At 42.3% G+C, this 26,525-nt stretch overlaps 3 protein-coding genes across 11 annotated transcripts in view; 1 reads left to right on the forward strand and 2 right to left on the reverse strand.

The window, feature by feature from the left end:
* Positions 1-1,327: 1,327 nt before the first annotated feature.
* On the reverse strand, positions 1,328-9,541 carry PPIF (peptidylprolyl isomerase F). Its single transcript, XM_056494326.1, is given in 6 exon segments — positions 1,328-3,052; positions 3,427-3,507; positions 4,243-4,339; positions 6,500-6,588; positions 7,461-7,491; positions 9,210-9,541. Coding segments are annotated over 6 exon segments (618 nt in total). The 5' UTR covers positions 9,399-9,541; the 3' UTR covers positions 1,328-2,921.
* Positions 9,492-15,202, forward strand: LOC130254944 (uncharacterized). Its single transcript, XM_056495083.1, has 3 exons — positions 9,492-9,536; positions 9,634-10,067; positions 14,423-15,202. Exons 1-3 carry the CDS (start codon positions 9,492-9,494, stop codon positions 14,592-14,594), a joined length of 651 nt encoding a protein of 216 aa, XP_056351058.1. The 3' UTR covers positions 14,595-15,202.
* Positions 15,203-18,006: 2,804 nt separating this feature from the next.
* Positions 18,007-26,525, reverse strand: part of ZMIZ1 (zinc finger MIZ-type containing 1) — a 335,675-nt gene continuing 327,156 nt past the window's right edge. For all 9 annotated transcript variants that reach the window (XM_056494322.1, XM_056494317.1, XM_056494320.1 and 6 more), the window contains 2 exons: positions 25,967-26,215; positions 18,007-22,435 (listed from right to left, as the gene is read on the reverse strand). In XM_056494322.1, coding sequence (XP_056350297.1) covers positions 22,328-22,435; positions 25,967-26,215 — 357 coding nt within the window. In that variant the 3' untranslated portion in view covers positions 18,007-22,327. The remainder of the gene's footprint in view (positions 22,436-25,966; positions 26,216-26,525) is intronic.

Raw genomic sequence — 26,525 nt, forward strand, 5'->3', positions numbered from 1 at the left:
AGCACCTCTCTCTTCTGTGATCTATTAGAGTCATGCAGGAATTCTAAATACTAGTTCCCCAGCAACTGTTCTTCAGCATCTTCCATCCCACCAGGCAAGGCACTGCTCACGGCAATGGACAGCTGCCGTCGGGAAAGGCGCTACTTTACTCCTTTGTCTTCGCACCCCGCAGGAGCTGCAGCAGCCCCGCAGGGACAGTGGGGTGCAAGACACACCACGGCAGCGCCGGGGGCTCCAGGAAGGCGGGCGGGAGCTCAGCGCACCCCGAGCGGCACAAGGAGCTGCGGGCGCGGGGTGCTGAGCCGGGCTCGAACCCGCGACCCTCGGGACGGGCCCGGCCCTGCCGCGGGCGCGGGGCGCCACCTGGCGGGCAGCGCGCCGGGACAGCGACACACCGGGACTGAGCGGGACAGCGAGCGCTGTGACCCGGCGGGACAGGGACACACCGGGACTGAGCGGGACAGGGACACACCGGGACTGAGCGGGACAGCGAGCGCTGTGACCCGGCGGGACAGGGACACACCGGGACTGAGCGGGACAGCGAGCGCTGTGAGCCGGCGGGACAGGGACACACCGGGACAGCGACACACCGGGACTGAGCGGGACAGCGAGCGCTGTGACCCGGCGGGACAGGGACACACCGGGACTGAGCGGGACAGGGACACACCGGGACTGAGCGGGACAGCGAGCGCTGTGACCCGGCGGGACAGGGACACACCGGGACTGAGCGGGACAGCGAGCGCTGTGAGCCGGCGGGACAGGGACACACCGGGACTGAGCGGGACAGCGAGAGCTGTGACCCGGCGGGACAGGGACACACCGGGACAGCGACACACCGGGACTGAGCGGGACAGCGAGCGCTGTGAGCCGGCGGGACAGGGACACACCGGGACTGAGCGGGACAGCGAGCGCTGTGACCCGGCGGGACAGGGACACACCGGGACAGCGACACACTGGGACTGAGCGGGACAGCGAGCGCTGTGACCCGTCGGGACAGGGACACACCGGGACTGAGCGGGACAGCGACATACCGGGACTGAGCGGGACAGCGAGAGCTGTGACCCGGCGGGACAGGGACAGAGTGGGACAGGGACAAACAGAGTGGGACACTGAGTGCTGTGCCCAGGTAGGACAGATATTTGAGCCCAGCAGTGAGAGGCAGAGCAATGCACCCTCACCCCTCTCTCACTGGCTGCACCTCAATAACACCCTGGCTTCTCAACACCAGCAGATAGACCCATCACAATGCCAACAGCACAGAACAGCCCAGGTAAGGCCAAGAGGTTTCATCTTCTTATATTCCTACTTTCAAGAAAGGAAAAAACTATTTTTTTTTGTTGTGGCAGAAGTGCATTTAATAATTTTCATATACAAATTAAGAAAATGCACAAAAAAATCGTTATTTTATCCAAGTGAAATAAGGCAAACCAACACAATTTAATATTTAAAAAATACTACAGAGATTAAACAGTTACAGTGGAAAGAATAAAAAGCTTTTCGATTCCATTTTTTGCAAAATTACATTCTAAATACTACCTTGCACACATGGTGCAGCCCCCAGTGCAAAAAAACTCCAGTACAAAATAGTTTTAAACCCACATATTAACATCCTGCAATGAAAATAAATTCACATTTGAAGAAAGCCATCACATTTTTTTCTCTTCAGTAACAAGATTATTGCACGGAACAATCATGTGCTTTTTTCCACAATCACAATACTTTACAGCTTTAGTGATTCCAAAGGCAATCATGTGAGGTTCCAACATTTGTTGCTGCTCAAGCATGCCACATAGAACATAGATCCTGCTTTATACAAATGAAATGTCACTAGCTGATCAGCTGAATTCTTTCCTTCTCAAGCCTAAACCCCAAAAATAATGATTTTGCTGCACTGATTAGGCCTTGTGATTCTGGGGTGACCAATTCTAACTGATGATGATGATGCATAAGAAGAAACCATAATCCAAGTTAATACCCAAGTTGGGCTAACTTCACAGGATCAACATGACAAAAAGGCATTTCTATTTCTCAAACCTATCTCTCACTCAAGCAAGCTCACTATACTGATCATATTGTCCAAGTACAAAAATAGGCTATATATTGAGAACTGAGCTGTATTCTGCACAGAACCAGATCCCAGAGCAGAAGCGCACTACAATTTCACAGTTCCACAATAAAAAAAAGTCCTGAGATCCTTTGGCTGGATTGAGGTGAGGTCTTATTGCCAGGTAGAGCTTCAGTAGTAGCCTAGTTGGACCTAAAGCAATTTACTTAACCCAAAAGTCAAATTGTTCCACTGAAGCAGGTACGGTAGAGTTTATTTTTAAAAACTAGTCTACAACTGTAAGAAGAAAGACTAAACTAGAATTATTTTTAAGAAACTCACAGCTGCTCATTAAATCTACTGGATAGAATTTAAATGAGACACAAAAAAAATGCCAGTGTTGTCACAGACAGCCTTGAGAACACTGGTCAGTAGTATTGCTTCAAAATGATGAGACAAACAACAGAATAAGCATTTATTAGCACCAAAGGAAACACAGCATTTCTCAATTTATGCCTAAACCCCAACTGCAGAACCCCTACTGTCAACTCCACCATCCATTCTGACACCTAAAACATCCAAATACCAAGGACAGTATCAACACTGCAGGTACACAAAGCCTGACTTTAGCACTTCTTGCAAAACACAAGGGGACTCTACCAAACCAGTGTGACTACCACAGTGGTGCAGTTACAACATGCTTCAGTTATTATTTTATATTTGAAATCAATATTATTTAATATAAGTAAAAAAGTTGGAGCAAGTTAAATAAAAAACATGGCTCCATAGGTGCTACTCATGAGATCAGAAATGTTTGGGTGTTCTTATGATTCATTTTTCACAGCATCCAAGTTGTCATGAAGGGTAGGGCAAAAGGTTAGGACAGCTGGCCACAGTCAGTAATGACAATCTTTTTGGAGGGCTTTCCACTCTTGGAACCAAAGCTCTCGATTTTTTTCACTACATCCATTCCTTCCTTTACATGCCCAAAAACCACGTGCTTTCCATCTAGCCTGTAAAACAAATACATAAAGGCAGTTTTACTTAAAACAACATGAAGACAGTGTTAGCAGATCTTCATAGCTCTCACCTGCTGACCAGCTCTATGGCAAAGGCTCAACTGCCCTTCAAGTGACATGAAGCTTTAGCTGTGGGCCTTAGAAACAATCTGAGGGATAGCAGCCTGGTTGTTGTCACAGCCCTTCCTCCCTCAAGTAACAAAACCAATTAATTTTCCATTGGAATCAAGTAATTTGGAAATAAAACAAAGAACCAACCAATCAAACAAGCAAAAAAAATCAACCCACAAGCAACACAAAAAAAGCCCCAAATCCTCCAGATTGAGGCATCAATTAATGAGGCTAATCTGCAGGGCTGAGAACCTACCAGTCATGTTTTTGCAGTGCAAATGAAGAACTGGGATCCATTTGTGTTGGGTCCTGCATTGGCCATTGAAAGAACACCTGGAACAGCAGCAGCAGCTCATTAGACTGGTGTAACAAGTATGCAGCAGAAAAGGCAATTGTCCTCTACACATTAAAACTAAAGATTGACAGAAGATGTGATAGTCTCACAAGATCTCCAAATAATTCCTAATGCCAACTTCCTTGCCTTGCTTGGACTATTCCCTCCTGCCCAGCCTCCCCTGGCTCCAGAGCAACAGTGTTAGCAATGTAATTAGCTGTACACGCCCTGAACGCAATTAACACCAGCCAACCTCTCCTGTGGTTCAACAGCCACAGTCTCTTGGGACAAGGAAGTAACAATGCAAAAGAGAGAGACTACAGAATTCAATCACATATTCTTCTGTATGGCCCTCTCCTTTGCTTCTTCTGGCTTTAATTTGAGCTTAAAAGGACATACCTATGTTACCTACTAAATAAGAAATCCAAGATCACTTTGTTTCTCTTCTGCAGTAATCTTCCAAGTAAAAATTGAAGTCAATGACTTATGAAAGCAGTAATTTCACCATTGGAGAATTTTTAAGCCCCTTATGGGCTGACATATACTTGTAGAGCAACCCACACAAATAAGCATATGCCAGGGACAGCACATCCTTAAATTTCTTTGATACTTCTGTAATTACCAAGTGACCTGCAAATCTAAAAAACCTTATCTTTAAAAAAAAAACCACTTCATAAACAATGCTTCATTATAGGTTGTAGTCACCAGAAGGTAAAAAGAACATGTTTATTTACCAGGTCCTACATGCTTAAGAATGAAATTTTCATCTGGAAATCTACTGCCGTAAATGGATTTTCCACCGGTTCCATTATGGTTTGTGAAGTCACCACCCTGAAACAGAAACAGGTGTTAACTCTACTAGCACACATGGACTGTTTCAAATCAAAAGTGATACTGTTACAAATACACATACTTGCTCTAATTTAAAAGTGACAACATCAACAAATTTTCTTCAGGTTAAGGATGAGCATGGCCAGTTTAGAACCGTGTAACCAGATGAAGGTACAGTCAGGCTAAAACTACATTTCTGCTCCAGATATTGCTGATATTCTCCAATGTCACCCATAACTCCAGCAAGCATATCTCTGTTACCAGCCTTTCTCTCAGATGTGATGCAACAAGCAGCAGTAATTTTAAGAAACACCTCAAAATCAAATCACCTAATTTCATTCCCACAGGCAAGACCTCCCAACTCCCTTCCCCCTTCTTTCTTCCAAAACATATAAACACTGGTAAGGATCTCCATTATTACCCTTTGCTATTTCTAGGTTTTGCTGTTTGCTACACTAGAGCTATATTAAGCTTATGTTAGCTGACTCCATGCTGCTTGCCAGAAGAGATGTGACCACCTGTCTCAGGTTAAACACAAAATACCAGTTCAAACAAAAAACACAGCCATGGTGACTCGCCAAGGTGGCTCCTAACCACTGCTCCCAGCCACATGCCATGTCCTCTGCAGCAGTGACACCACCATGCCTCAGAGAAGTCATACCCAACAGGTACTGCATGTGACCTTCAGCTTCCCCCTGCCACCCTGAGTAACCTCCCCCAGGTGTCACAGCTCCTCCCATGCAGCCCCAGGACTATGTGGTGCATGCCGTGTGGAGACCTGGAATTGCTGAGTCCCGGATATGATGGCCTTCAATTAGGCCATACCAATTGCCTGAATCACGTTAACAATCCATCCCAACAAGTGGAAAACAGTCACTACTGTTTTCTCTCACTTGGAAATTGCTGAAGCCTATGACAGTATTTCCACTTCAGCAGTGACCTCTGAGTAATTCCTAAACATCAACTCATTATCTCACCGTACCACAGAAGCAGCCATCTAGTATCCTGATTTCCTGATTCCAGTCCATCTGGGGGAACAAGGCAGGCCAGGCAAGCAGAACAGACTTACATGGAACTTCACAAATTTGTGACAGAATTCAAAGTAGAGTTTGAATTTTTTTTATATTTATGTATTTCTGATCCCAGAAAGATTTCTAAACCCTATCTCTCTGTCAGTATCACAAAACCTTAGTTTGCATTTGAAAAACAGGAAAATCGGCTCTTTACAGCACACCTGTCCCCTTTTTTCTTCTTAGAAATAGGTCACATAACTAGGGCCTCTTGTTCCAACAGATGTGTTTTTTGCTTAAAAAAGTAACTGAGGATGGGAAACCATCACAGTCATCAGTAAATAAATAAAGCAAGCTTACTTATAACCTTCAAACTTTTTCTGTTTTTTTTACAAAGCCATTCAACAATGCAATGTTGTTGAAATACAGCCTTTTTAAGGTAAGAAAGGACCACCAGGAATCCAATGCACTACAGCAGCTCCATTCTGCTCATCTGCCAAGCACAGTAGAAAAAAAGAGGCTTTCAAAAAGGTTTGCTGTTGTTATTTTAGTTGCTGCTGTTTAAGGAAAAAAATGTTAATATGCATGAGCTCTCACCCAGAATTTCAAAAGATCTATTCTTTAAACCAAAACCCATCTCAGGTGCATCTCCCCAAAAATCAACCCCAACCAACTCTTTTGGTTTCCTGTCCCCTCCATATTACAGAGACATTACAGAAAAACAACTAAAACACATAGCCTATTGTGAGCAGATTACTCTACTGGGAATAAGTAATGGACAAGTTGTTTGCTTAGCTCACTTAGAACAGTAAGGTGATTGTCATTCTACAAATGCTTCTCCCAAGCAAGTGCCATTTTGTCAACTCTGCCCCACACTAAAATACACTGCTATACTACAGCAGAAGGCCTTCAGACAGGCTTTTTTTGACCATCTACACATAAATTACATTTATCTGTACAAAAGATGAGCTAAGCAACAGCCATTGCAAAAAGATCAGAAATGCAAGCCATGCTATCACTTCTTTGTTGTTTTGTTAGCAAAGGTTAGAGCAGAGTAATTTCAAATGTTACTACCAGTCTGTTTCTACAAATATGTAAATAATATAAAATAAATTCAATTAAAAAAATGTTTAAAACTGCCCAACATTACCTGGCACATAAACGAAGGAATCACTCTGTGAAAAGTGGATCCTTTGTACCCAAATCCTTTCTCACCAGTACAAAGAGCCCTGAAGTTTTCTGTGGAAACCAAGCATGAAGTATTATATTCTGCATCACATGTGGCAATACAAACACAACTAGATTAACCATGTTCCAAGATTATACGCTTCAAAAACTTTATTGCATCTTAAAGTACTATCAATTCATTAGTTATTTCCATACTTTAAAAAAAACCCTGTTACAAAGTCAAGGAAACAAAGCTTATTTAGCCTCAGGACAGGGTACAAACATAAGCCTTTTCAATCTCATCTCCCTTTTATTTTGCTGTGACTCTAGGTCCTCCAGACTTCCCTCAGCTTTGCCTGCAGTCAGAGGTTTCATTTTCTGACTTTTATGTCTTTGTTCTTTATAGCAGTCATGAGGATTATGTCTTTTTTTTAAGGATATTTGTCTAGGAACCAGAACGTACAAGGGTTTTTTTTTGTTGTTGTTGTTATTTTTATTTCACTAAATAATCAGACGAGGAGGGACACATTGATAAGCCACAAGAACTTTCTATAATGAATGCACTAATCAGCTAGTAAAATCAGACCAGTACAATAAAACTCCATATACTCTCTGGAAACTCTAAGAAAGACCACCCCTTTGATTTGCCTTTCTCCATTTGCTCTGGGGCTTGATTTTAATGCCACCTAGTGTGGTTTTAAATATATTTATTCACCACTGTTAACCCAATATATGAACTATCTTAGTGCAAATTGCAAAATGAAACTATTAGGAAAAATAACGAATTCCATTTCCTTACTAACACTTCCTGTCATATTTTTCCATATAATAAATGGGGATGGAACATGAAAAAATAGCTGTAAAGGGAAAAAGAACCTTCTTGTTCCTAACCACAACCTATAATTCATGAATTTAAGTGTGAAATTCTGAATATGCTGCCTCACCTGCTGTCTTTGGGACCACGTCAGCTTTCAGCTGTCAAAAAAAAAACAACAAAAAAACAGGCAAATTAATAAGTCAGCCTTTTCAAATGTACATAGAAGAACATTTACATGGGAGGCTGGTACAACTGAACCCTCTTCCCAAAGTGGTGACTTATCTGAAATCACAAGCCATCCAAAATTCTACTAATACCTCAAAACTTTCCAAGCATTTGGCCAGCAACAAAAATGCAATTTCTAGCCACTTAATGAAAAGCCACTTGAGTAGTGTCTAATGATTTCATTGACCAATACATAATTGAGCAGTAAGTAAGAAGAATCTTCACTGTGGACCCTGAGGATCAGAGTTTGGATACAACTAGAGAAACCAAAGTCCTCCCTCACTTCCTGCACAGAACCAGCTGTTGAAAAGAGAAAATGCACAGGAAACAGAAGAGCAGAAACTGCATATCAAAACCAACCTATGATGTAACGTACACATTTGCAACCAACGAAAACTTCTGATTTTGATTATGTACATCTTTTTACAAATCTTAAAAAGGGACATAAAAGTGGCCATACCAGCTAGACCAAAGTTTACCTAGCTGGACATGACAGTGACCAGCAGCAGACACCTAGAAACAGCATGGCTGCAGCAAGAATTCAATAATCCTTCCCTAGGCTACTCTTCTTAGATGGTTATAATGTGCAGGAGAAGATCACCACAGCTTAGCCAAAGATTCAAGGTGATGCAGCAATGCATTCAGATTTTCTGTCAACTGGGCACATTAAAAAGCTTTAGCATAGAAATTAAACGCTATTATAAGAAATACAGGAATATTCATGCTATTTAAAAAAAAAACAACTAGATTTTTAATCTTAATGAATAAAGGAGCTTTAAGAGTAATATTTTTACCTATGACTCCCTGTAATGTTACCTTCTGAGAGCACAAGAGGTGGAAGAGTCCAATTGATTCACATGCTAACACATTCAATAAATAAAAATAACTGGGTTCTAGTCTCAAAGGAATTTTAGAGAGAACTCTTATGAACTGCACTCAAAAGAAAATCCTGCAAATACAGCCCCAGGTGGGTGCTGGAGGCAGAAGGCCACGCTGCTCTCAGCAGGCAGCATTCCCAAGAGCTCCATTCCCTCTCCAGTGCGCGGTTCTGGAGCATAGCCCCCACTCTTGCCCACATCTGAGCCATGTACCGGTCCTAAGGTTGCATGTGCACAACGTGGTACACAGTGCTCACGGCGCCTTTTTACAAAGAACGGAGTTCACACAAGTTTTCCTCTTCAGGCCTTCTTTACGCGGCCGGACATTTCAGAGGCGGGATTTTAAAGGACGGAGCCAGCTAGCACCCGGCTCTGGAGCTCGCTGCCGTTCCCGCAGCGCGGTGCCCTCCGTGCACATGGAGCGGGCGGCTGGAGCAGGAGGCAGCGCCTCAGGATTCAGAGCAGTCACACCACAAGCGCCCACAGGGCGAAGCGGAGGGCGGAAGGGCTGCACGGGCCGGTGCGGCTGCTCCTGCAGCAGCCGAGCCCCGCCAACCCCGGGCCGCTCTCCCGCTCGCCCCTGTGTGTGTGTTTGTGTGTGTGGGTGCGTGTGCCCTCGCCGCGGGCCCGGCGCTGCCGCCCGCCCTGACCTTGCCCGCTCCCCGCTCCCCGGCCGCCATGCCCGCGGCCAGGCCGCCCTCGGCTCCGCAGCACCGTCCCCTGGGCCCCGCGACCCCGCCTGGAGCCAGCTGCCCGCAGCCCCGCGCCCTTACCTCCAGCACGACGCGTCCCAGCGGCTGGTTGTCGGCGCCCACGTCCAAGTACACCACGGGGTTTGGCGAGCCGGCGCCGGCCCCGCTGCAGCCGCGGGCACCGGCCGCCCACAGGCAGGCGAGCCCCGGCGGCGGCAGCAGGTCCCCGGGCGGGCGAAGCAGGCGGCGGGCGGCGCTCAGCGCCAGCATCCCGCGGGCGGGCAGAGCGAGCGCTGCGGCAGACACGGACAGGCGGACGCACGGACAGACACAAGGACACGCCGCCGCTGCCCCGCGGCCTTTATGGGCTCCGCCGCGCCGCCGCAGCGCCCGCTAGCGGCAGCGGCAGCAACAGCAGCGCGGAGCGAGATGGCGGCCGGGCTGAGGGGCTCTGGGGCCGAACGCGGGGACGGGGCGGGCTGAACGCGGGGCCCGGGCCGGACAGGGCGGGCTGAAGGGCTCCCCTCAGGAGTCCGGCTGCCCTCAGCGCTGCCCCCTCCCCGCCCACCATTGCACAGCGATTGTTAGGGGCTGTTCGCGGGGAGCCTCGTTTGTCCGTTTGCGTGTGGGGTTTTTTAGGGTTTTTTTCACATTTTCTCGCAGCCCCCTAACCCCAGGGACCAACAGAGACGGGGAAGTTTCTAAAATTGCATCATTCCACAGAACGCCTCCGGAGAGCACCTTGGCGGGGAAGGCGGCGCAGCTGTCACCGGTACGGGATAATTGGGATCAGCGGGATAATTGGGATCAGCAGAGACTCGGGAGTCACGCACGGGCTGCACCCCGGCAGTTCCGGCGCTGCCTGAGTCACCCGGCCGTGCCCTCGGCATCGCCCCGAGCCCGCCCGAGGAACCGCAAGAGATGGCAACAGCAGCCCAGGTTCAATACAGTGAAATATCGTTCATGCTTTATATGAGAATAGCAATTATAATTTAAAGTTTTCCTAACTGAGCGACTTAGATGAAAGGATATGTCAGTCATATTTAGATGTCAGTTTGAGTTCTCCAGTTTCCATCCTGATTCCATCTGTAAGTACTTCCAAAAGTTCTTCAAATTCTTAATGCCATAAGATGTCTAAAAAAGAGAATCAAGCATGATTCCAATAGTTTTCACATTCTATAGAGTTATTCTAATGAGGATTACAATAATGCAACCATGTAATACAGTATAACAGAATCATATAAAGACAGCCCCTATGTGAGGAACAGTAAACTTTTGATCCCACCTAAGTTCTTTTTGTCAAGCAGTTAAAAGGGCCCTCATGGGTGACATTCACTGAATCAACAAAAAGCTCTCAATCAAGGCATTTCCATAACCACAAAGATTAGGGCAGAACTCCAATGTGCAATTACAAACAAATGAGAAATCCTGGAGAAACACCTTTTCAGGCATACACTCCAGAAAGTCTCTTAACTGCTGATGCTGTAGGGATGACTACAGCAGATACCATGCTCTGAAACTACAGAACCATATAAAGCAATGTCAAAAAGTCCTAAAGGCCCAAAGAAATGCCTAAGGAGGGAAGGGGTGTGTTATAGGCCAGTATGCTTTCAATCTGCTACTGCTTTCACTCCAGAGAACTTCCTGAGCTGGATGCGACTTTAGTATGTAGCCATCTTTTTTTTTTTTTTTTGTATTTTTTTTTGTTTTGGTTTGGTTTTTTTGTTTTTTTTTTTTTTTTGTTTTTTTTGTTCCTCTCTTGTACTTATCCACTGGTTCTAAATCAGCAGCTTCCTTGGTGAAGAGCTGGAAGCTGCCCTTCCACAGGCCTGCTGCCCAGAGCATCAAAAATCTGTTTGAATATTGCTCCAATTGCCTTTATCAATGTGCCTTACATCTGGAGAAGACAAATTGTTTGGTATCTATCTTTGTCATACAGACCTACAGCTCTTCTCTCATTTCAAGACTGAAGAGTCACTGCCAACTCAAGGATTGTTTATAACAGAGCTCTTCCATGTCTTTGGATCCTCTTTATTATCCTTCTCCAAGCCGTTCCACTTTTATGGATTTTTGGGATAAGAGGATCTTTGCACAGCATTTAAGATAAGGATGAACAATGACTTACTTTGTGCATCTAGTGCCATGCTGTTATTTTTTATTTCTTTACCAGTAATCTAAAGGTGATTTTTTTTCTTAATAAGAGCTAAATCAGCAATTCTACCTAGCTTGTCATATCTTCTCAGCTTCAAGTTCATTTTTGGTAAATTTTGACTTCTCTTAATCTAATCATCAACCAATTTTCTAGTGACCATATAAAACCTCACACTCCTTTTTAATAATGTTTTAATTGCAGTAGCCACTAGAAGCCCAAATCAGAATTAGATGTTCTGTTTATATTTGTAACAATGGACAGCTCCAGGCCTGAAGGATTTATTATTTAATAAAGAAGACAAAAGATGAGCAAAAGAAAATACCATCTTGTTTCACACTTAAGAAACACAGGTGAAACAGTTTTGAACTGTTTTCCTCAGAAGAGTTCACAGATATCTTTGGTAGAGCAGTTTTCCCCATTTGCAGGCCTTGGTGAGAAGACAAAACGGTAGTAATTTTTTTATTTTATTTGAGAATATGGACTGAATTATTATCTCTGGGTTTATGCAACAGAGCTACTAAATCACTTGTTATGGTCTGCTCCTGCAGAGTCAGATGAATTACAACTCATGCAGACAGCTTGACTAGGAACTTGTGAATTACAGAGGTCACTTTCCAAGAAGGACGGAAAAAGGTCTCCAAAAACTGTCAAAGGCCACTATATCACTGCTAAATGAGGCTTAGAGCTAGCTCTGCAAACTGATACCATTTTAGGGGGGCTCTGAACACATCCATTTGTAGACATGTTCATTGTTGAAACTCTGCAGCATGTGGCAGGGAGATAAGTACATTTAGCTGGAAAATGAGTGAACCCCACACTAAACTAGAGAGGCAAGAGAGCACGGGTGCAGACAAAAGTCAAAAGAGGTGCTTCAGCAGAGCTGTTGTGGATATGGGTAACCACCCTCACAGATCTCATCATCCTCTCTCCCTTCCCCCACAATTACATAGAAGTTAGAGATGGATAAACAAGGAGGGCCCTTTTGCAATAGATAATTCTAAAAACCACCTACTAAAGGACACTTCTTATGTTGTAGCAGAGAAATTCCTGCACAGGAAAAAGAATCTTGAATAATACAATAACAGAATTTCATGCTGATATATTACTTACAACTTAAAAGTCTTCATAAATACTATTCAGTAACTGATTAAATATTATAACCACTGTGCCAAGACAGCTGGGAAACAAGAGCGGTCAGGTGGCTCTTCCAAAGAAACCGCAGGAATAAATGCTTGAAAGGTGACCTAAAATTTAGGAATTTTAATTTCAATGGTCTTGAAATGGTGTTACCCCAGAAGACAGACAGTGCTCCAGTAAAAATGTGATACACATTTCTGATTCTAACTATCCAACTGCATGCCTACTCATTTGTGACACAGGCATGTAGGTTAATTGTTAATCTTGGATTGATGCTATTGGCAGATATGATAAGCTTGCATTTTGCAATCCAACTGCAAGAATGCAACTACATGGAACTCAGAATGGTCTCTGGCCCATTTTGATATGCTCTTCATTGGGCTGTGTGCTTGGACCATGCCAATAAAAATTCAAATACAGGCTGCAGCAATCTACCATTAAGTGCATTGCACAGGAACATCACTTGATACTGTGATAGAGGGAATTCCCACGATACTGATTTTGACATTCGTTACAAGAACCCTTACACATATGGGACATGCTTATCTCAAGGACCCTGCTAATCAGGACTGTTAGAATAAGGAGAGGTCATAGAGGTACTCAGCTTGATTTTAAGTGAGGAGAGCAGGAATTTGCAGTGGGCATTCCCACTCTCCACCTGCAAAGCGTGGATGTGTTGCACTTCAAAAGATTCAGCCTAATTTTTTCTTCAAGGTTTTGACTAAGCTAGAAGATGAGTGAAGAACTAGGAAGGAACACTGTGATCTGTCTGTCATATACATTTATTTATGAATGGGGACTGGAGTGGGGGAGATGGTGAAAGACCTTTCCATTACACTAAGTGATTGCAGTGTGAAATTAAACTATACAAGAACTCAATGGGCCACATAGGTACACTTAGGGATAGAAAGAAAAAATGCTAATAAATATTTCCCCTGATCCAGGTTTCATCTTAGGAACTTGTAGTAACTCAGCTCACTATGTGATCATTTTCTCCAGCACACGTACATAAAGGAGCAGTTTCCCCACATGACTTCATACTAATTACCTACATAGTCATACAAGAAAAACCTCAATCCACTCATGCTCTTTACAGCTGTGATTAGCATTTTCATCTCAGAACTTCTGAGTGACATTGCTTGCCTGGAATTCATTACTCAATCTCCCTGCATAATGCATGGCAACCCAATGTTGATGTGTCACAGTGCCTCTGTGCAGTGCCCAGGGCCTGCAGCTTCCCAGGACTTTGTCCATTCACTGCAACAGCTGCCCACAGATAGATCACAACAGCCTGGCAAAGCACTTAGGACATTTAAAATGCCTGGTTTTAGGTTCCAGGAAAAATGTGGCTACCACTCCCAGTGGCCTCACAAATCTTCAGGACATCCATAGGTGGTTCACCAGTGGGTGGGAGAAGCACTGCACACTTAAAAAACAGTATTAAGAGTTACAGGAGCCCTCCTACCTTTAAAACAACAGAAATTTCAGTTGTAACACAACTTGAAATTTACAGGGATCACTTCAGTTAATTTACCACCTCTGGTTTGAGGAGCAAGTAATTAGGGAATAGTATCAGAAACACTTTTAGAATTGGTGAATTGGGTTTTCCTTGAGTTTGTTTCGTGAACAAATCTATAAATACATATTTTATATATAATACAGATCTATACCTGTATTTATATACATAATATAGACATAATATACATTTTTATACAGCATATCTTTGAGGTAACAGCTGCCTCTGTACCTTGTACAAGATTAATTATCTTGTCTGCTCTAAACCAATAATCATAGTTTTGGGACATATTTTTCAGTTGTGGAACTTCACAGTTGGAAGCTAAAAATGGTCAAGAATGAACAAGAATTACCTAGAAATTAAAAGCTTTACAGATGTAACAAGTCTAAAAAATTCCACTGGTTATTCTGTAATGAGCAACTCTGCTGAAAGCAACCTCACCCCACAGAATCTCAGATTCCTCTCTGCTTTTTTGCCATTTCCCTGCAGAAAGCACTTTCAGCATGTAGCAGCAGTACTACATGAGTTAGCGTGGAACCTTATGACATACTTATGTGACATAATTGCATGTGACCATCACCTGAATACACAATGTGCCACCAGCCAAGCTCTCAAGTTGTCATATGCAAATCTACAGTCAAAGAATATCAGCTCTGGATAATGAAGCATTTGGTGAATTATTTCAAAGCTAAGGGTAAGAAATCCTCCTCTCTGACTCTGTGGCACTTCTACACATTTTGCCCTCAGTTTGATAGTGGCAATATGGAAGCCATGCTTCTTCCCAGAGGGACCATCATGCATAGCTTGGAAAGGAAAACTGCTTCTTGTGAAGGATCATCTTCTGAATGACTTTATGATCTGGGTGTTACAGCCAGTCACTCACTAGGAAGCTCACCACTTGGGTAAATGGGTAAGATTGACTGATTTTCCCAGAAATGCAGATGTAAGGAAAAGGAGAACTGACTATAATTTTGAAATGTAAAAAAATTAAGTAAATTTAAGTATGCATTAAAAACACACTCAGACTTCAACTCCAGCATTTATTAAATAAATATGGGAAATTTGAATTGTTTTGCAAACCAAAATATCTAAAAATTATATTTGTCTTTTTCTAGTGTTTAGTTAAAATTTATTAAAATTAGGAACCTGTCTCTGTGTTCACAATAATCAAATTGTTCATATGAGATCAAGGTGACAAATTAAACGTGCTAGAATATTCTTAACAAAATCTAAAACAACTAACATCATGAAACAGCTATGGACATACTGGATAGTCTAAACTGTAAAATTCAATTAAAATAACTCTGACCTAGAAGAAAACCATAATTGATAATCCTAAATTTACCTCTTAGGATGTCTAAGAGGGTCAAAAAGGCACACAGAAGCCAATGTATTTAGGAGTGGTAAATAGTAGCATTAACTTTGCTGTGGGTAAATGGATCTATCAAAAACTACAGTGAGTTCAATGTTTGGAAAGACACTGGACAAACCAAGCAGATATATTCAACAGACAGGGGAAAGAGCCTTATCTCATCTAGTCAACAAAAGGAAAGGTTTTTAACAGAAGGCTGTACTTAAATTGTAGGACACCAATTATGGTTTAGGCTGTGAGTATCTGGAAATGTGAATGAACTGTGTGGAAAACCAACCTGTCAGCCCACCTGTGCCACACTGAGTGACAAGTTGTCACCTAATTGTGACCTAATTTGCTTTACAAACAAAATTGCATCACTGATTTTTAAAAAAGTTTTTTTAAAAAAACACTTTTCCACTCCCCAGGAAAACTGTAGACTGATGGAAATGGTATCTCAGCAGAAGCTTTCAGTGGTCTGTCTGATGCAAGAAAAATCTTGTGTCCTTTTTAGACAGAACAAATATGAATAATGCATTGATGCAATGAGAGACATTAAGAGCAATATCCTACATAAAAGTCAGTAGGATTTCAGTGACACAAAGTGGAAAACTGTAATAAGGTGACACATTGGTAATAATTCAAAATGTAAAAAAGAAAGGTTCATGACTGGTAGTTCATAATGCAGGAAGATTTATACAGATGTGGAATTTAAGCACATAAAAGAGAAATGTGTTCTGGTTAATCAACATACAAATATAAGACTTACACAAATGAAAAACACATTCTTTAAAGGGAAACAGATAAGGATAACAAATTAAATAGAATATCAGGTGAGAGTTGTACAGCTTTTTTAAATGCTGACTAGATTACTTTAAATGAAAGCAAACAGCTCTGTGCACAGGGCTCCCATTCCCATTATCCAAGCAGAAAAGAGACAAGGGGTCTGGCCCCCTTCCATGTTTCTAATTGTTTTCAATGTGTTACTCCTGTAAAAAGAACGATCAAGTGCATGGCAACAGAATACAAAGTGCACAAACAAAATAACATTAATCAGAGATCCATGCTGATGAGGAAGAGCAGAGAAGAAATGCAGGGAAATAAGCTTGTTCTGAAGTTGTTAAACAATTAATTAGCACGTGGATGAACAGAGAAGTCACAGACAGATACTTGTGTGGGTGGCTCTCTGTAAGCACATGCAGAGTGCATGGCACACAGAATACACTGCCAGAACATGGGACAGGAGACATCAGCATCAACTGTATACACACATCTTACCTATCCTGGGTTCCTCAGGTGACAGCACTTTCAGGATTGCTGCAGCCTCCACAGACTTCAAAGTAAGCTTGAAAAATGTACAGTGCTTAGGGACTCTTTGGGCTTTCCTCCAGCTGTACAGTGCCAAAGTCAGTTTGCACTATGTCTTGCTGACACTTCTGAGGAGCTTCCAGGAAAACAGAATAGCAAAACCAAAACAGTTATTAATTATGGGCTGGAATGGATAAATACTTTTTGTTTCACTACTGTGTATGTACACTGTATCTCAGTTTTGTTATCCTAAAAACTCCACTGGAATGAGTAGTGTCACCAAGTAAGGCAGAAATTCAGAGTCAGAAACAAACAATTTTTCCCAATTTTGAGAAAATAAATCCCTAGTCTAGATTTATACATATATATATATATTTACATACACGCTCACACTTGTGTATATCTCAATCATCAACAAAGACTGCTGCCCTTGTGGAGGTGTGGAGTAATTGCTGTACATGCTTGCATAGATACTCATATTGTGAAATGGTTGTTCCCAGGTATTTAAATGCATTTTAAGGGTGGGTTCTGCCTAAATGCCTTCAGAAACACCATCTACAAATACAGAATAGTCAGCAGGTCTGTTAAAACAAGTTCTCAGAGGCAATGAGAGATGTCTGTGGCTCATTCGGTGCAGAACTCCAGCGGGACAGAACCTGTGTGTGCTGTTGATATCCTGTGTGCACTCCTTGTGTCACCACTCAGATGCTCACAGCTGAACAGGTAGATGAAATTGAGCAGATTTGTAACTCAAAGGTTGCATTTGAAAACCAAATGCTACAACTTTCAGATGGAGATGCATTAAGAAAAAAATTGTCTTATTTCACTTTAATGACAAGGTTTCAATTGAAAGAAAAGTATCAAAAGTAACTTGGAAGAATTTAAAACAAAGGTGCTGGATGTTTAACATCTCCACATGTGCCAATCCCAGAGAGCAGTCATTCTTTCCTGTTTTTCATATCACAAAAAGATTTAATTTCAAAGTAATTGTTACTTATTTGGGAGAAAGGCAGTGCCCTGCATACTGAACAGCAAGTTACCTTGCTTGGCAGGGACTTTTTTCTGTGTTTGCATTCATAATCTTTTTTTTATCTTCTGTCTCCAGGGTGGTTCTCACCTTTCCGTTCCTGCACCAAATCCTGCTCTCTGAAAAAGGTACACCTTGTGCAACTGACTTCCACATGAACTCAAACCAGGGAAGGCAAAGGGGAAGTTCATGGTTTCAAAAAGAAACTCAAAATTTACAAAGCAGCTGCCAATTAGTCAGACCTTAATTTTGCAAATTTATTTAGGAAAAAAAAATTTAACATGAGCAAATGAGAATACTTCAGTGTTACAACAGAGTATATAAATGTCTAGCAATAGTCAAATAATTTGATCTTTAAATACAAAATAACCACATGAACACCTAATATACAGGTTTCATCTGAATACATATTTATTAGATAAATATTAGGTTGTCACATCATCTAACTACATACAGTTTTGCAAGACTAAAAATCACAATTATTTTTTCTGACCAGTTTAAAGTATGAAATGATTGCATTGTACTGTACATACAATGTACAAACAAAGACAATGGCCATTTTTGCATGTTACCTCAGATTGTACTTTTTTTTTTTTAATTCTCCTCTGATCGTGATATCAAAAATTGTACAAAGTATGAATTTGGTTACAATTTTTTTTTTTTTTTTAATCCCCGTATTTTTCTTCATTATTTCTGTAGCACCCTAAAAATACACAGGTGATAGACTAGTACACGTAAGCTAAATATTACATGTAGATAAAACAAAACAAAACAAAGGATCAGAGTATATTACAGAAGTGAAAGTGGAACAAATGCTGAGACTCCACAAACGCTAACAAACAGGATTCATTTTCCACATAAGATGGAGCTTCAAGCTTTTTTTTTCCTGCGAAATAAAAACAATGCACATTCCAAGGAAAATGAATGCATTTCTGTTAACATGTCTCTATTTGTCATTTACATATGTACAGCTGTCCCTTGAGTCTCTGCTGCAGACACTGGCGTGTACTGTCAGTCCTATAATAATGTCTTGGCAGCAGAACTGTAGATCTCTGTGGGTTCTTTCCCAGATGAACTTCCATAGGGAAACGATTAAAAGGTAAACAAACAAAAAAAAAAGAAGAAAAATACTACTGGAATTTAATATAATAATTAAGCTTTAAAAGAAATGACTGTGATTACCCTATTTGCTAGGTTTTTTTTTCTAAACTTTAATACGGCAGTGAACAGATAAAAAAATAACTAAATTTTCAGAAGCTTTTTCATACTGACTTCACTATACAGTACCTGATTTTAGCTGATAGATAAATTTTAAAACTGTCTCAAATGTCCAACATTTGGGTGGTGGGTAAAAATTGTACTTTCTTTTTTAAGCTCTGCTTAGAAACCAAACATTTCTGTAAGTTTAAAGATGTTAACTGTCCGCTTTTGATTATCTATTACTGTACAAAGCAGATGCCAACACTGCTCCAAACATATTGCTAATATCTATGGGGCTTTTTTTCCCTTTATGCTTTCCAACAGGTACTTTTAAATGACACATTTTAAATACTACCAGTTAGCAAAAGGTCAATCCTTAACATACCTGGCTTAAAATACTAATATTGTCTTTAAGAGAAATTAATTTTAGGTGACTAACTGAGCTGCTCAGGAATCAGTGGAGAATGGAACATGAAATAGAATCAATGAAAAAAATCAGAGCAACCAGTTCCAACTAATAGTGAGAAATCTTCTTCCCAAACCTATGGCTTAAGGAACTTACCCCCCAAATAGAAAAAAACTATCTCTAAGGGCATAAAGTCAGTTTATATTAGCCACCTCTGCACATGACTTCCAGACCTATATAAAAAATGCAGCAAAAAACCAGGGGGAAATTACTACAGTAACATGGCTACAAAACACATCTGTATCCGTAACTGAACAACGGTCTTTCCTAGGAACTGTGTGATAGCAGCACCACACCACAACCATATTACCATGTATTACACCAAGGTATCTTTAATATTCTGCAGAGATCCTCTACAGGTTGTCAAGCCTACATAAGAAAAAAGACACTTCTAAGCAGAATAAAATATACTATACTGTTTCCCTCCCCCACCCACCAACATCCCTAAGTGTCTTTGCCCCAGTTCCAGAGACCGGAGCACCAGTACAGTGATATAAATATGGTACCATAGAGATTTGCTGCTTGCCTTAGTGCATCTTTACCTGGTGGTCACACAGCTGGTCCTATGTGTTCTGCTCACTTGGGCAAACGAACAAACTCTGCCATTACCAGCTCACGATCACCCACAGTCAATGAACAACGGTCGGTCAGTTGGGGTTTCTTTTTCCCTAGGCAAACACAATTATGTTTCCATGACAGAGCTGGGCCCTGATTATCCAGGTACTGCCTGATGTATCAATTCACTTATCACATAAATGGATATGAAATTTGGGCGAACTTACCAAAAGAAAATAGGGGGAAAAAAAAACCAAAACCCAACTCCTTTATTCTGTTAAAGAACCCTCAATTTTCTTTTTTAAAAAAGGACCCATATTTTTCTTCAGACAAGGTATTTAAAAACACCAGCAAAAGTATAACCAGATCATGAAAATGCTGAATATTATCAAAGACGATACTAAAATATTCACAAAGATATTTACAATAGCAATTCTTAAAATAATTGATTTTGCATAATGAACAGCGCCTTTCTTAAAAAAACTTGAAAGAGGAAAAATATAAGTGTGGGACCATTTCTACATAATACGTTTGACAGATTCAATACTCCTACTGGGAAATAAAAGAACTAAACCGCCATTTCCTTTAATATCTACAGGAAGGTGCTGCTGACTAGCATATATATACCACAACGCATGTACAGCAGTAGTGGGAAACGTTAACAAAAGGAGCAAAATGAAACAAAAAATGCAGAGAATTTACAAATGTGACTTTGGTGAGGAAAGCAAATCCAGAGTCGTAAGCACAGAGCATGCCATTTACAGCACTGCAAACTAAACAGAGGGCTAGGAAGCTATCTAGTCAAACTGACAGGAACAAACAAAATTTTGCCTGGCACTTCAGTTTAAAACGCATTGTGGTGAGCAAACGAAGGATGTTTGATTGGATTTGGGAATAGGAAAAGGAGTAGGGTCAAATATGCTTTAGTATCAAAAGAAACAAAACCAATAACTGTACAGTGGGCAAAAGCTGAAATGTTGCACCACGAGGGCAAAGTTGGCACACATGCACTTCTTACACAGCTACTGTACATCATTTATAAGAGAGAGAGAGACAAAGAGCACAGAAATGGGCACAGAAGCAATAGGAAGCTCATGCAGGAGCAGCAACCACACGAGAAGCAAAGATCACAGGGGCAAGACAGTAATTGTGGCAGCAGGGTCTCTTGAGGACAGTAGCAATCTACTGACAGGTACTTGTTCTCCCCACGCTCGGTCCTTCGGGAGAAAGAGCTCATCCCAGCAGCCAAGTTTAAAAAAAGAAACTGAAGGAGGAGAAAAGGAAAAGGCTGAAGTATCTGTAACAGTCACGACAACAGAATGCAAAGCAAAACTAAAATGAAGCTGTAAGACGTCTGTCCAATGTCAGTGCCCCTTCTCAAGCTGATTATTAAAAATAATTATGCAGATAATGATGTTACTCTCCCTCCATCCTGCAATGATTTCCTCGCTGCCTTCAACCCAGCTTGTCTTACTATGCATTGTGCAGTACAGTGACGCAAACTCTTGGGGCTCTGAAGGCTGTAGGTAATAATCAGGAACAGTTAGGTTTGCATCCCCCCTCCCTCTCTTTTCCATTATGTATGGGCATACATGGCAAAAAGACCTACTACAGCAATCTCTACAGCTGGATGTTAACGCAGCCAGAAACGGCACTGATCTGAAACCAAATCACAAAAATTCCTAAACACCACAAATTTTAATTTTTTTTTTCTGGGTGCTCCCAGTCTGTGTGCTGGGCCAGAGGAATCCTCTGCAAAGAGGTGGTTAAGATCCCTGCTCTTGCAGAAATCCCGACACCCACGGCTGCGGCCTGAAGATCTCAGGACTCTGTTACTGAAGTCACATTAGCTAAACTGCTGGCTCCCTCTGACAGGCCTGTGTGTCTTCCCTAACTTTGTCACTTGACTGTAGGATTTGTGCTTTTTTGAACTTTGTAGGTGGTTTTTTTCATTTTGTGTGTGGCCAGGGCAATCATTCCAAGGCAAACCCATGGCTGGAGGGGGGCAGAGGAGAGGTGGGGTAGAGGGAGATACAGTTTCAAAAAAATGGAAGAACAAGCATTGCAAAGACACTCTGAGACGGGTCAATTAAAGACAGTTCCATTCTGTTGATTTTTCTTCCCTTGCCAAGATTCGGTTTTGCCAAGATACTTCACACTATGTTTATCACAGAACTCTCTCTCTAGAGGATGAACACCAAATGGGGTTTCCAATAGCTGCACAACTGTCTATGCTTCTTTGTCACATGTAGCATGGCAGACTCGGAGATTACTGCATGTATTTAACTTTTGTATTTTTTTCTCCCGTCACTTTCGCAGTCTTTGAAGCTAACAAAAGCAGTTCTGAGATGAAGAAAGCAGGGAGTGCACCATTGGATCAAGTTGTGAGGTTTTTTTCTTCTCTTGTGGAAAAGGAGTGTCAAGATTCCTCGCTGTGCAGCCACACACGTGTGAACAAGTGAAAAGGATGGGAGAATACATATGGTTTCAGTTGTTCTCAAAGAGAGACAGAAGGTCATCATTGCTATTGCTTGGCAAATCAGGAGGATCCAGGTATGAAAGCAGCTCATCTGGATTTGTGAGTTCTGGAAGTAGCTATAAAATACAAAGATAAAAGAAAAATTACAGATAACAGAAAACCAATTGAGAAAAAAAAAGGGATTAAACACCACACATTCCTGGAATCTAGTTTACATAACAATATATCCAAATAAAACAGAAGGCATCATCACAAGCCTAACACCCTCAGATAATGCAGCATCCACTTGCTTTTGAAAGTCCCTCTGACTCAGTTTTCACCTGTGAATTACATTATCATTTCAGGGTTTCTCAATCCACCTCCCCACCATATTGCCTGGCTCGTGACACTGACAAAAACTTCTGGATAAACTCTTATTATGGGTGTTTCCTATAAAATACTGCATAAACACTTGAAACATGGGGTTTGAGTAACCCATATTTGAGCTTTAAGGGAGATAGCAAAGGCTGGTCTGGCTCTCACACATCAGTTTGATAGCCACCCAAAGCCTGCAACTCTACAGAAGGAGGCAGCCCTGTCCTTTCCTCACCCTGAGTACCTTCTCAGTGCACTGATCTAAGCTCTGGGACAGTGATCACCCAAGGTTAAAGCAACCAACAAATCAGGGGAAGTGGAAAAAGAAACAGCTGAGGAGGAGTATGGAGAAGGGAGTGGCAAGGCAGCTGGGCATGTCCCTCTCCTTTCTGTGGCAGGAATTTACAGTGGCTGAAGTACTTACTTGACTACAGCATTACAGACATTTGCAATTTCAGACATTTTAAAGGGTCACAGGTGTAACACTCCATCCAACAGAAGATGCCCTAATCTGCACAGTGCTTTCAAGTATCAAAATGAATAGCTGTGGGGCTTCAATTTGTATTTCCAGTAATACTGTATAAAATTTTGTTTTTCAAACCATCACAACACACTCTTTTTGATCTGGCAGATGACAAGCACATCGTAACTCCTGGGTTGTGCATCAAGCAATGTTTCCTGCTCTATTATGCATCTTGCCCTTCCCTAGGCAAATATAAAGGTGCCATATAAAAAAATTGCAGGGAACAGTTTGTAATAAAGCCCTTTTATGTTCTGTATTGTGTTAAAGACAGAAAAAATATGGATTGTTTTAACAAACTTAATAGTAGGTACGAGAAATTAATTTTAAGTTATTCTATGTTTTCAATTATTATAAAACCAAAAGCTTGACCGATTCATGTTTAACAAATACTGTATTTATATGCTTCTATTGCTCTTGAGCAAATGAAACTTCATCTTCTAACATTATACAGATAAACAAATTTTTCAATAAGCTAAACATGACATGCAGAAAAAAGTTTATTGCTTTCTAAGCATTTTGAAAAAATGCAATGTCAAGTTCACATAAACAGAATTTCCCAGAAGGAATCTTTTTCTAAAACTAACAGCTCCTTTTATTCATAGTAAAAATGCTGTTGTCATAGTACTGGAGATATGAGACCTTTAAATGTACTTTACCTCCCATTATAATTTTTTATGAGTACATCATAAAAAATCCAAAAAGAAAAAAATAGTCTAAAAGAAAATGGCAGCTCCATCAAGTGTGGAGAAATAAAAATATTTAATTTGCCCTACAATTTTACAACTAATTCTTAAAAATTTAAATAGTCTCTGAGACTCATTCTTGTATACAGGGGATTTTTAATTTTTTTTTAAAGAAAAGTGGAAGTTTCAAACAATATGCTCAGTATGTCTGAAGCTGAAGTCGTCTGAGATGTGAGGGTGACCTGATCTTCCCTCAATCAGAGGGGTCAGGCAGCACAGCCAGCCTCCTGCCCCACTAGTGTGAAAACCAGAGACCTCAGGAAGGACTTGCTGGCAGCTGAGAGTGCTGTGCTGGAGCAGGGTCAAAAGAGAGAGGAGTGCCAAGGCCTGCGAGGGGCTGATGGGGACAGAAGCTACAGGAATGTGCCAGATTGAGGGTAGACTTTGGAGAAGTGTACCCTGTGCTCCTGAAGTGAAAATTGAGAGGTCTAACCAGTGATTTCAGTCTTGAGCCTCTGCTGTCTGAAGTACCTGTGCAGATCTCCCCTGTCTGCGTCTGCATCTGTATGAGGTGGATTCTCTAACCCAGGTTAAACCTCAGGCAGCATCTCACTGAATTCCTGCAGAACGTCCGTGACTGTGTCAGTGGGGAGCAGGCCAAGCTGCCCATGGTACCGTGCCGTTTGCTTTGCTGCATGGGACTTTATTCAGCCAGGCTGCACAACACACCCATTAAAATAATCCATCTGATCAGGATCACAGGTATTTCCAGTAAGTTTATTTCCCACACTGTACAGAACTTGCCTCCCGTTAAAAAATCAGCAATCCTTTATCAGTGATAACCACAGTACTGTGGTAAGCATACAGATTTTTTTTTTTTTTTTTTTGCTTCTTACCAAGGATTGGCTGCCTGACCCATAAGAAAATACTGTATGTTTTGTAAGTATTAGAAGAAAAAAAAGACATTTTTATTTCACCTTCTAGTATTGCTCAGACAGAGTCCTTAAGGATTCAGAACTCCAAGTGCCCCATGAACTGTTGTTCCCAAAGGATGTGCACACAACCATATTGCAGAAGTTGCCTTACTGACCACTGTTCCTGCAGCATCCTGGAGCCTCTATCTGTCCCCTAACCCCTTCCCTCTCCTGTGAGGCTACCTGCCAGCCCAGTGCTCCTGTGTGACAGCGGAGATGCAAGTATACAGCAACAGCAAATACAGATATAAATCCAAGGCACAGAAGCAAACATATCTCTAAGAAAATTAACTGCGCAGCAGCAGACTTTGGAACAGACAGAAGATACACATACAGGAATGCGTGACTCAAACAAAAATCCAATCCTAGTGCTGAGGATTTGTATTTTCAGAGGTAGATGGCTAACCAGAGAGATATACCTCAGATAAGTCACTTCCGACTCCAATGAACTGATATTAAGAAATGGAAGACTAATTTTGACCTTAAAACTAGACTTTGTTTAGTTGTGAGCTAAGGAGGCAGAAAATGTCCTTGTTGTTTACTTCCCTGTGTGGTGTACTGGAGGAGGAACTTGTGCTGCTCAGTCACCCACAAGAGCACATATGGAAAGGCACAGACTGTTTCTGGCTGCAGGGAGCAGTGACAGTGTCACAGGGTGACAGAACCCCCTCCTGCTGGCCAGGACATGCCGCAGGGCTCAGTGCACAGCTCACTCGGCACACAACGCCACGGTCAGAGCCACACAGCTGTGTCCCTCCTCCTGTCCAGGCACTGCAACAGCCTCGGAGAGCGCAGCCCAGCCAGCACCGAGGCGGGAAAGGAGGAAATGGCTCCAGCCTGGTGCCTGAGCTGCTGCCTAAAGAAACGCCTGCCTTGGTGCTAGAAGAGGCTTATGGCTCGCACGCCACGCAGCTGCTCCAGCCGGAACCATCCATCCTCCCAGCAGGTCTGGAGTGGCCTGTCCCCTCGGCTGCAGCACCTGTGCCCATGTACCAAAGCATGAAAGGATGGCATGTGCTGTGGAAGCGGGGCCCGTCCCCTGCCCTCCCCGCCCTCCCGCGCGATGCGAAGCACACGCTATGGCAGGCAGATGAGAGTATGACACAGACTTACATCCAGCGAGGGCTCCGGCATGTCGGGTGCTCCCTGTCCACCAGCCTGACCCTCTAAGGCTGAGGAGGGGTTAAAGGTCAGGTCACTGTGTGGATGGTTGCTAGAAGCGGCCGGGGGTGGCTGCCGGGACTGCTGGGTAGGAGGCCCGCTGTGATGTAATGGCTGCCCTGACTGGCTGCTGGGGTGAGGGACGTGCAAACCTTGCTGCATGGAAGTATGGGACTGATCAGTGCTGCCGGGATGAGGGATCTGCGGAGGAGGAAAAAAGCAGGAAAAGAAAGTGAGGCCACAAGGTACAGTGCTCGCGGTGCCTGACTCTGTAACTGCATGTTATAGAACGAAATAAATTAAAAAACGACACACACAACAAAAAACCCCAACAAAACCAATCAACAAACAACAACAAAAAAATTAATAAAAAAGCGCCATTGAAAAAGAAAACTCCATATCCCAATGCTGGAGGAAGTGTTTCAGCTTTTTGAAGGTTGTCTGCAAGGCGAAAAGACACGCTGGACTTGTGCTGTTGGTTTGCTTCCTTGTAATGTGGAAAACTGTGTAT

Source organism: Oenanthe melanoleuca, chromosome 6 (genome assembly GCF_029582105.1).
Source record: "Oenanthe melanoleuca isolate GR-GAL-2019-014 chromosome 6, OMel1.0, whole genome shotgun sequence".
NCBI lineage: Eukaryota > Metazoa > Chordata > Aves > Passeriformes > Muscicapidae > Oenanthe > Oenanthe melanoleuca.

Coding starts and splice junctions, on each gene's coding strand:
- LOC130254944 (XM_056495083.1), top strand. CDS start 9,492: ATGGGCTCCGCCGCGCCGCCGCAGCGCCCGCTAGCGGCAGCGGCA. Junction 9,537..9,633: donor GCCCGCTAGCGGCAGCGGCA/GCAACAGCAGCG, acceptor CGGGCCGGACAG/GGCGGGCTGAAGGGCTCCCC. Junction 10,068..14,422: donor AGATGGCAACAGCAGCCCAG/GTTCAATACAGT, acceptor ATTTCCCTGCAG/AAAGCACTTTCAGCATGTAG.